We start from the raw sequence: 12436 nt of genomic DNA on the forward strand, positions 1-12436 counted from the left end.
CAACTAACAAGTGGTTGCGATACCGAATCAAAGTGGTTATTACGTTAGCTAGCGAATGAAAACCTACTTGAGTTAAATAAAATGTACCTATAAGAAATGGTATGGGTTTTTTTTTTTAAATTTCCGTTGTTCCCCACTTTTCGCCCCATTTTTTGAGAAACTGCTTGTTGAGCAGCATAACTCAACACCGCGCTTTGTCTTCTTACCAGAATGAGGAAATGAAAATACTTCATTTTCTTAAGTGGAAATTGAACACACAAACGTCACCTTTACAATCGGATGATGTGCCGCTGGGCCTGTTTCTATTAAAGCTAAATGATTTGATCTTAAACATAAACATATAGAACGGTTCAAGATAAAAATAAGTAAGAATGAAGTGATGTATCTTTATACAAACTTTCGTAAAAATGTTATTAATTTCAAACTTCTTTCAAGAAGTATTTCAACCCAAAATTTTCACATAATAATGAAAAACTAAATTTCATTCCATTAGATTTGACATTTTGTCATCAATTTTACATAAACTAACAAAAAAACCATTAAATACACAGATGGATAAGTAAGCCATTCTGTAATTAAGCACAGAATTCTTGGGCAACTCGAAATCCGATATAAACTACGGTATAAAGTGACAGGACTAAATGCCAGTATCGTGATACCAATGCGGCTATAAATACATCCTTAGGTAATATCTATTGATTGATAAACTGCTAAATGTTCTACATTTACTTTGGGTTTAGAGTTGGTGAAAGTTGTTGGGTTGTCTTTGGATGTTTGTTCTTTGGCGATGGTTGATAATTCGAATCTGAATAAGGGAAATTTGTTCTTACTTAATCCCTAGGTCTATTTTGTCAGATCCTTGTAATGTCTCTAAATCAATTGCAAATGGACAAAAGGTGGACGGGGAATACATATGTAATATTAATCGTTGCCGTAGAAGCCTTAAAATGAACAGAAATCTAAAAAAAAAATAAAAAAAACATCCTTATAGAGTTTAAGAAAAGTTTAAGAAGTAGATTTGGACACAAAAAGTGACAAATACAATTAAAAACTTATTTTCAGGCCGTTATTGTATCGTCAATGTCAATGTCAAAATATGTTATATAAGTTTCAATATATAACTATAAATAAGAAGATTATTGAACTATTTCATAGAAAAACCGAAATGACCAAACTTGTAAGTAAATGCACAATAATATTGGAGAAAATAATTTGCTACACTCTCCTACTCGTGATAAATCCTACTTTCTTCATGTTCGAAATGGCTATAGTACGACCTATCATAATCAAGACGTACAACTATGGCTTAATAAAATACATTTTCCATACACTATGCCCGACGTTTATATTTATAAATATAATTGGGAATACAATGATGTGTATTTTAACTGATACAAACTTGACGAAATCGGAAAAAAATGGTATTTTCTGTGAAATTTGCAAATTGCATCGCTCTGAGAGAACTTGGCACTGCCCAACCTGTAATATTTGCATTTTGAGAAGAGATCACCATTGCTGCTACTTCTCACGTTGCATCGGACTGAAGAATCTCCGTTTCTACGTACTTTATCTTGGCTACAATTTCGTTTCTCTCGTATACGCTACATACTACAATTACTATTATGTGTCAACTAAATTAGATAACGACGTACTGCTATCAGCGCTTACAATTATAAATCCGTTTTTAAGGCGTATCACTGTAGAACTGCTGTCGATGAGAGATCTCTATATGTTCTTTTTATTTCTAAATGTGAGTCTTGTTATTTGGACTGGAGCTTTGTTCTGGATTCATATAAGAAATGTTTTTTATGGAGTTACTACTAGAGAATATACACTTGGACAAGTAAAGGAAGAAAGAAATTTGAAGCAAAATTTGATAAGGGCGTTTGGGGTGAAATGGTACTTGGCTGTTTTATGTCCTTTTGTGTATAGCCCTGTACCAGCTGATGATTGAAGAAGTGAATAGTATTAAATTAATAACATGTATATATAAATAAAATATATATACCAAATAAATAAAATTGAAGCGTCGGTCTGTAGTTTCAAAATTTTATTTTATTTTAAAGAGTGTACGAGATAGAAGTAGGAACGGAAGACATATCTCTTTGAGTCTTGCTAGAATTTGTAAATTTAAAATATTTATACAATTATTAATATTTATAAAATAAAATATAAATATAAGTAAACGCTGTCTTTTCATGGAAGATATATAAAAATATATATATGTATATCGGGAGCATTTATCAATATGTAATAGAAGACGTTATTTTTCGATTCTTTTTCTGTTTTTCTGTGCGCTTGTGCACGCTATCTCAGAAACGGCTTAACCTTATTAAATTATTACCTTATTTAAATGCATTTTTACCATTGGATTGGATTTAGTATTAAGCTTCCCTTAACATGTAATTTTCGTGTATTTCAATCGGTTCACAAATAAAAAAGTTATATCAATTTACTTTCCTACAATTAAAATTCACATGACATTTTAGCACAATTCCAAAATATTTTGAATAGAGTGTAACAAGCTTTTTAAAGGTTATTCTAAATAAAAGTTAAAGTTTAGTTAAAGTTATAATAGTAAACGTAATAGTATAACTAACGGTTGCATAAGTCCACGCCGCGCCGCCATAACCGCACGATAAAATACGGTTACCGTCACACACACCTACAACATACAAGTATACACTGTAGATATTAGAGTAATATATTATTAAAAAATATAAGTATTTTTTTTATGTATTAAGGGCGTCCTGGCATATAGTCCGAGTTGTGGTTTTGATTGCCACTCGTGGAAATTAATTATTTCTATTTCCTTGCTTTGGTAACAAGACAAAGCACGGCGTTGAGCCCCACCACTTAATAAACAATATCTCTCAATTCATAAACGACATTATGATACTACTTTATAGAATACAAAATACCTAAGAATAAAAAAATACTCAGTTTGTTATTACTTATAATAGTAACTCATATAAAATAGACAAGCACAATTCTTTCTATTCGTATGTCCTAAACGTATGCGTCGGCACGCGACCATCTAAACACCGTTACCGTTAGGTTCCCGTTACCCAGTTTATACAAAACCCTTGATGTTACGTTATATTTTGTCTACTCAAAATCCGTTAAACCACAAATTATAATGGAATAATCTAATGTGTATACTATTATGCCGTTTATTTGGTGCAACAATGACGTATTTGCATATGTCAAAAGTTATCGTTTCATATTAAGGCACCTATATGTCATATTTAATAGAGTATTCATAAGGAACCGAAGAGATCAGGGCCGCGTCATTTCCGGGGCCCGTATAAAAGGCCCCCTCCCATGTAATTTGTCCCACAAATGAGAAATAAAAAAAGGATAAGCAAATTGTTTTCCACGTTTTTAATTCAAAATAATATTGTTCTGTAATATTAAAAACTTTGTCTATTTACACCACAGTTTGCCTTATTAAGAGCGGGGAAATAAAAAAATTAAAAGCTTCATTCCTTTGAGTGGGAATCGAACAATCAACCACGCCGGCCCCTATATAAGCCTAGTTAAATATAAAATTATGATACGCCTACTTGTTTCGAAAAGTATAAACGTATTGCCTATTGGATTATCTATCTGTTTGCGCGAAAAATGTAATATAGTTAAAGATAAAGAAAATCTTACATAAATTAATTGCAATTACTTATTTAATTATAGTTTACAGTATCTACACATAACATAGGCGTTACCTAACAATCTTAGAAAAATCATCAAGGAAACATCGTTGTGCGATATTATCATTCACATTTATCAATTTACATAACCATTTGTTAACTAGGACCCCTAGTTTTTTAACTGACAACAAATAAATAATATACTTACATAATAGAAAAAAACCGTTGAATTGTAAAAAGAAAACATTAACTATACATGTTTTTTTATAACATAGAATTATCTATGAAGTAAATAAAACGAGTAAAGATAAGAGAAATGTATACAACCACGATATATAGAACATGACGGTATCGCGGAAACTTTTCCATTTTCATCATCACAAAATCTCAGAAACTACAATTGCTAGGAATCTCAAATTTTGCATGGACGTCACTTATAGGACGTAGGTACTCATGGAGACAGAAATTAATAATAACGTAGTTCATGCAGGCGAAGCCGCGGGTGGGCCGCTAGTATACTTATATTTCTATATAAATAAATATAACAATATATAATTATATAACCATCTTGTATTAATAGGATGTTGATTATTAAGTCTTATTTTAACTACTTTAAATTATTCATTATTTTTGTTTATATTCTGCGCGACGTTCAGTTCCGCCACACAACCCGCAATAAATAGCAAATAAAACGTCTTAAGTTAAAACTTCCTTCTAAAAGGTGTTAAAGGTTCCCTTTACCTTCTCCGCTATGCGGTAAAAACGTGAAGCTCTTTTTAAATATATTTATACTATAGTTAAAGTTTCAAATTATATAATAGTGTTAGCAAACTCGTATAAAAGAGAGTAGATGGAAAATATTATAAAAGAAATGAAAATGTTCCATTTGCCTACCCCCCCTATGCACAATAAAGCATGAAGCTTTTTACTATCTATCTATACTAATATAATAAAGCGGAAGAGTTTGTTTGTTTGTTTGTTTGTTTGTTTGTTTGTTTGAACGCTAAGATCTCTGGATCTACTGGTCCGATTTTCATTGTTTTTGTTTTGTATGAAAGCTGCATTCTTCAGAAATGCTATAGGCTATATAACATTACATTACACATATATACTAATATATATTAAAGTACATTCTAATTTGACATGCAATTTATTCTGCCATGTTAATAACAACTGTCGTTGCTACGCGACCGCTACCGCGAACTTTTGATATTCATTCTTATAAACATAAATATAATAGTCACTTTTAGCATTTCATCTAGATTGAAATTATATTTCTATAGAAATTATATTCTTATATTTCAAGCAGGCGTAGCCGCGTCCGGGTCCGCTAGTGTTATAATAAAATTTGAAACTCTTGCAAAACTTATTTTTTATATTTATTTACATATTTAGCATGTAGTGCTGACCACATAAAGTTTTTAACTAAAAAAATCGTGCCACAAGATGGTAACGCAATGTCTTTTTATTGGAACATAAAATGAAATGCACAGTCGAATATTGCAGTTATGTTGAGAAATATTCGAAGAGTTTTAGACATCTTTCTTACTTATTTCTTTAGAGACTAAATTATGAAAGAACTAGCAACCCACGCGCGTCTTCGCCCGCTCAATTTATTGTTATACTATACATATAAATTATATTTTTTTTTTACATAAGCTGTACCCTATGAGTTATTTTGATTCATAAGCTATATTACTGTACATAATTTCATATGAATCCATTCTGTAGTTTTTGCGTGAAAGTGGAAGAAACATCCTCAAGAATTCGGCGGAAGTTGGAGAACGGAGTGTATCAACACTAGGCTCCCAGGTTTTCTCTCCCGACCCTGCTATGTGCGGGATACAAAAAAAACGTAAAACTACAAAAAAAACCATAAACAACTACTCCCTTATGAAATTCAGCTGGTAACCGAAGGCGTAACCAAGAAATATAGCAAAAAAACAGTTACAAAAAGTCATTATGAGCTCATCTTACATTTCAAACAATAGAATATAATAGTTACCTATCAAGATATAAGTACAAAATAACCATAGTCTTAACTGTTACTAAACTATCAAATAACCATAAAAAATATTTGTCAATACAAGTGGATGTTTTAATAGAGATTGTTGCATTTATTTTGGCTCAGCAAAAAATGTTTGATGATTAACCGTTGCGGCATGTTTCTTCACTGTGGAATGGGTGGTTGTCTGTTGAAATTTACCTGTAAAAAAAGGAAATTTTGGTTTAAATACTGTACATATATAATATATTTTATGAATGATTTAGAATATGATTGTAGGCAGATTAATAAATAGTTTTTAACTTTTTTAGCTTCACGCCGTATCCCACACATAGCAGGGTAGGCAGAGGGAAACTGTGAACCTAGTGACCGTCTCCGTTCCTATTAAGACACTTCTCTTGCCCACTTGCCACCGATTCGGAAGGCATTGCGTCTTGAGTGACGGAACTCACCGCCACGCTACACCTCGCTAGCAGAGAAATGAAAACAATAAATACTTTATTTTCTCCGGAATCGAATCCACAACCTGTCGCTTTTACAGTCGGATACTTTGTGTGTGTTTATAATATTGAATTTTTATGCAGATATTTCCGACTGCACTGATTTGATTTTAGGATTTGTCTTATTTTTGATTATTTTCTTGCCTCTTTCAAGGCGGCTACGGCTCGTCGACGATACTGTAATAACTAGTAGGTATCTCTTTAATAGGTACGACACCGTGATACTTGGCGAGTCACGAACACGTATTGCATTGCTTCCGCATTTATATACGGATTAGCAATCGGTTAATTTTAAACATTTTGTAATATTTATATAAGATCACGCTATATCCCGCATATAGCAGGATAGGCCGAGGAAACCTAGTGTTAAAATACTCCGTTTCCCACTTTCCGCCAAATCTTTCAAGCGACTGTTTATTGAATGAACGAACTCAACGACGGGTTTTGGCCTTGATGCCCGAGTGGAAGTCGAGCCCACAAAAGCCGCGTTACAGTTTCATCCCTGTGCCACGAAGACCTCGTACGGCTTTAGATATAATTTGTATAGCTAAACTATAAACGAAGAACAGAGAAAAATGAAAATGTATATAAAGACGGGTATGCACTCACATTGACTAGAATAATTGATTTTTTTATTATATCAAATATTTTACTACCTAGTTTAAATCGAACCCTCATGACATGTCATAGAAACCGCATAAAGACCGTTAAATAATTTTTTCATATATTTATATATATTTTTATTCACGCTTCAGCAATTTTACCGAGCGAGAAGCAGCAACTGTGCCATTATAGTGTTAATAATTTTGTAATTTTTTCAATAAAATACAAAATAGTTTTTATAAATTTCGTTATGGACGATTACTCTTCACTGGTGTGAAGAAAAAGGCCGAGTTGCTATAATAAATCTATTATATAAAATCATTTATTTGATCGACCTTCTGTTTGCATTGTATGAAGTGATCTATGAAAATAAAATGAAATTGTAATCTTTTTTGGCTTTTTTTAAATTTTTTGGTGAATTTCTATACTTTCACTGATTTTATATAGTTTTAGTTTTTAATATTTGCTTGTTGTGTAAGACAGATTTTTACATTACTATTTGTGTAGCTGAAATCAATTTTTAATATAAGTACTAATAGAAGTGAAATTTTATTCGGATAGACTTTTTTGGAAGCTGTTGTCGAATAAACACGTGTTCAGAACGACAGTATATGAAGTCATTCCTTACAATATATGAAAGTAAAAATTTAATACGTCATATGTCGTCTACCTATTAGCAGTCATCTTGCCGTAAAATTCAAATCTTAATTCCACACATTTATATATATATATATATATATATATATATATATATATATATATATATATATACTTGAACAGACTGAAAGGACAGATATGAAATGAAGAGAGATCTGAAATGAAATGTCCTTTTAAACGAAATCCCTTCTTTAGGGTTCCGTACCCAAAGGCCAAAACGGGAGTTGCATTTTACTAAGACTCCGCCTGTCTGTATGTCTGCCCGTATATTATTAAAAAAATATCTATTAAAAATATATTTGCCCTATAAACGGTTCATACATTTGGACGGAGAAATTTGGAAGAAAGGTCAAAAAAGTTTTATTAAATCAAATTGCACCAATTTAAAATTTTACTAAATTAAATAATAATTCATATCTCTGAGTGCAATATTACATTTGTAACATTTGACATAATAAACCAAAGATATAAGGACATAAATCATAAGGCGCTATTAGTATAGTCGATAGTAAAATTGAGATTGCTTTTTGATTATGCTATGAGTGTATCTATTGAGTAATTGTGATGATTTCTAAAATACAATAATTGTACTGTCGTAATATAGATATGGGTGTGCAAAAACTACGAAATTGGTGTTCTTAGCCTACATATACTATATTATATCTACTATATATGTATATATTATATCTCTACTTCTTTGCTGAATAATATAAAGCTGAACCCTAAGAGTTTGTTCGGCTGAACACGCTAATCTCGGGAAATACTTGTTTGAATTGTAAAATTATTTTTGTGTTAGATATTGAATTTATCAAGGAATGCTAATATATAGGCTATAGAAATCAGGTTAATCGTTTCGATGTAACCTACTAATATTTGACCCGCGGTCAAATTCATTTGGGGCACTTAACATATGTAATAGTTATAAAAGCTAATAAGAATATATATTTCAATTATATGCTTGCATAAATATAAATAATTTATGAAAAAAAGTGCTATAAAATTTTAAAATAACTATTTAAAATATCTGGTTCACTCGTATAACATAATAATCTTTAACCAAAGTATAATAGAAACTAGCGAAGCCGATTTTGTAGAAACTTGGACTTTTCCATAAGGATTCACACAACAGAGAATAAATACAATGTTTAAATAGAAAAGAATAACTATTTATTACGCTAAACATTGGACAAACATACAATCCTATGAAATTATGCTTGGTAGCAAAAAAAAAAACAGATACTCATACTTAAATATTATCTAATTCCGACAACATTGCATATATGCATAGATATATGAAAAATAAACGAAAAGGAATAATGAGGTCACCATTAAATAAAACATACTATAATCATTCCAAACGATATACCTACATATGTTAAAAATGAAAGTGTTCGACATATTTTATTTGAAATAACAAACAAGTTAGATTGGTAGTAGATTACATATATTATATGTTTATTTAGGATATAAGAAAGTGGATGTATTTAGGTACTTTAATGTTTTATTTAAAAAATATATTTTTATAGTAATAAGGACATAAATATAAGTAAGTTTGGTAATACATTTAGACGATACATATAGAGCAGAAAATTCTGCGTTCTGGATATCCCTAACATAAAAAAAAAATCTTTATCGATAATTATCATAGCAGTCAAACAAATACGACACCAAAACCACATAAATATTATATTTATCCTCAAAAATTATGAGTAAATATGAACACTCTACCCGGGGTCGAATGGACGATCGAGCGAAGACCTCAAAAATTTGCAAAACATTTTAAGCAAAACTCGCAAAAAGTGAAGGAAGGTGTTTATACTAAAATGTTTCTAATTTAGTAACTGCCTATCATCTTTATGAAATTTAAATATCATAAAATTAAACTGTCTGTCTGTCTTTGATTGAGTTTAATTTGTATTTAAATGGTGTTTGTGTGTCCGTCTGAGGCCGTCGCGTCGTGGTGATGAGTGAGCGCTCGATGGTTTCCAATTTGATTTCTACTCGGTGGAATGATACATTTATATTATTTATTTTCTCAGTTCTGGTAAACAAAAAGCGACGGTGAATTTTATCACTCAATTTTTTTCTGGTTCAGAACGATATGATTAAACACTAGTTTCCCTCTTAATACCCTGCTATGCGAAAAAAAACTGATTCTTTTTAAAATTCTTATTTAACTGAATATTATCTACTAATATTGTTAATGTATTTACATAAAATCTACATTTAAAAGAAACGTTGAATGCCTGTTCTCATTTATATTCGATATCCGTGGAGAACACTGAGAGGCACTGCCTCTTAGTTCACATTGCTTATCTGACAAAATACGAAGTATTCATGGAAAATAAAAAAAAGCTTTTAAAAAGGGTAAAATATAACAAACAAAGTTTCTTAACACTAGGTTACCTTTGTCTACCCATAAAGAGATAAGTGATGAAACACAATTCTTGCCAAACACGAGTACCGAACTCGTAACTTCGTCTTTAAATAGCATATTCAATACAAACAAAACAAAGTTAGTAAATAATTAAGTCATATTAATATCTGTCGGTACGTCAGTTGAAGGATCGTGAACGACTTCTTATATTAGTTCTTTAGAAATATGATGTCAGAGTCAGAGTGTTATTTGAGAAACCCATGTTTTTTGCGGACGTTACCTCTGTAATTATGTACTTACACGATTAAATTTGTAAAATTAAACAGTTTAAATTATTTGTTGTACCCATATATAATTTTGGCGTTATGTTTACATCTGAAGAGACCGCCGTGGAGTGTTCTTTGTATTTAAACTAATCTTTGGATTTAATCATCGACGTCCACCAAATTGGTAATAACAGATAGTTTCTTAAATATTAAGCAGGACTATATACACTTATTGAGGCATATAATATGTATAAATCTACATAAGTGTATAAAGGTCTGCCTATTCTTTTTATAATCGTTCATTTAAACAATGTATGAGTCATGCAATTATAATATTGTCTTACAGTGTTTGATTGTGTGCATCCTGTGAGGTGGTTGTATAGACGCGAGTTATTATAATAATACGCCCTGGCTATACAAATTACTAAAAATATAAAGCATATATAAGTATGAAAACTAAACAATATTGTACCTATATAACGTTTAAATAGTTAACTTTGATAGCTTCACGCTATATCCCGCATAATCATCCCGCATGCCTAGCCTAGGCAGAGGGAACCTAGTGTTCAGGTAAGACTGCGGTCCCCACTTTCGCCTCATTTTATCCTATATGTAGGTACCCTGCTAATCTATATACTTACAAAGCTGTAAAGTCACAGCTTTTAATATTACTAAACTTGTATTTCAAGTATATAATGAAAATCTTCAAAACACGGATGTTATAAAATATATTTTAAGAGTACATTTTTTCGTCCAACTCAGTCTGTTCAACTAACCGCAATGAGATGGTTATCAGAAATCACTTTTAATTAATTATTGTTTTCATTTTGTAATTAACTTCTATAGTATTTCTATTGCCTTATAATCTATTAAAAATCACTTCGCTTCTTTATTTTAAACCAAAACATGTATAAAAGCACGCATTTCTTTTTCAAAAATACTATATTTAAAATAATATATATTAAGGGGAATAGTTTGTGGAGAAAGGATAGGTCTTAATTGGGATGGAATGTTAACAATAGGGTCCTGGATTCCCTCTGCCTACCCTGCTATGTGCGGAATACATTGTGAAGCAGAAAAATATATCAATTTTAATTAGTTTAATTAGTTATTAGTAGAACGCGCTAATTTCAGGGACTATTTACCCACTCCACCTCAGTTACATAAAATAGACATACGTATGTCCCTTAATTTCCTCAAGACACAACCCCCCCCCCCCCCCCCCCCTAAGTTAGTAAAAAATTAAAAAGATAATCTTCACGTCACGTTCATTACTATATTTGTACATAGCTATATCTAAAATATTTCCAAGCCGCCATTTCAAAGGCCAGTAAACAATGAGACTTGGAAAAAATATATGAGAAAATAACACGTAATTCGCGTTTATCTAAACTCAGATACAACAAAGGTCGCGCGTAAAATGACTATTGTTGCGGAGATTAGAGGACAAATACTGTTTACTTTGTCTTTAAAGAGAATTATTTTTGTAAATTGTTAAGTAATATAATGTAATCATTTTAATGAATGACGTTACAATAGAGGCCGTCCTGGCACAGTGGTGATGACTGTAAATTCGGGTGGAAAGGCAGTGTACTGACACTATTATATTTTGAAAAGGTAACGCAGAGTAATTTTAAATAATACAAACAAACACATTCTTTACAAAATTAAACAATATTATGTCAATTTGGTCAGTTCTTTTTTAGCTTCACCCTGTAAACCATAATAGAGTAGGGACAGCGAACTCTACTACATAGTGAGAACATAGTGTCTTAACACTAGGTTCCCTCTGCTTATCCTACTATATACGGGATACCTGAAGTTAAGACTTTAATTATATAGAAATTAAATGAATATTAAAACCTTTTGTAGTCTAAAATTAATACATATTTAAAACCTTTTATTACAGCTAGTGGTATAATAAATAACCCTCAAACCCCAACCACCATACATTCCCAGGCACTTGAGTTTTCACGATTTTGTTGATACGACACTATATTTAAAAAATAATTACTAGTTTTTAAAATAATCGCTATTAATAATAGAAAATGATCACGATCTATTAATTGAGCAATCGTGTTATATCCGATTTTACATAATCTTCAATCGTACGCGTACATTTTATCATTTTATCAAATAAAATATAATAATGTATGACGAATTACGAGGTCGGTGGGTTTGTTAATACAATTAAAGTGTTGGTTATTACAGTAATTACAATACGAGATTTTTTTTATGTGTTGTTTATTTTTTAATTAATGTAGAGAAGATATGTCCGTTTAAGTTTTTAATTTAATATCTTTTTTTGTTTGTTATTTTTAGCCCCCGATGCTAAATGCTGTGTGTGTGACACCGTAAATCACAAACGGATAGACCGATTT

General features: G+C 31.0%; 2 protein-coding genes across 3 annotated transcripts in view; one reads left to right on the forward strand and one right to left on the reverse strand.

The window, feature by feature from the left end:
- LOC146532928 (uncharacterized) overlaps positions 1–12436 on the reverse strand; it is a 92405-nt gene that overhangs the window by 37780 nt on the left and 42189 nt on the right. The gene's annotated exons all lie outside the window — the stretch shown is intronic.
- Positions 1166–1954, forward strand: LOC146532929 (putative palmitoyltransferase ZDHHC24). The gene has a single exon (XM_085196196.1). It carries the CDS (start codon positions 1166–1168, stop codon positions 1952–1954), a length of 789 nt encoding a protein of 262 aa, XP_085052322.1.

The sequence above is a fragment of the Heliconius melpomene genome, chromosome 13 (genome assembly GCF_056956725.1).
Source record: "Heliconius melpomene rosina isolate 202511_hmr_F chromosome 13, ASM5695672v1, whole genome shotgun sequence".
In the NCBI taxonomy this organism is placed as follows: Eukaryota; Metazoa; Arthropoda; class Insecta; order Lepidoptera; family Nymphalidae; genus Heliconius; species Heliconius melpomene.

Excerpts from the sequence above, each read along its gene's own strand:
- LOC146532929 (XM_085196196.1), top strand. The coding sequence starts at position 1,166 with ATGACCAAACTTGTAAGTAAATGCACAATAATATTGGAGAAAATAATT.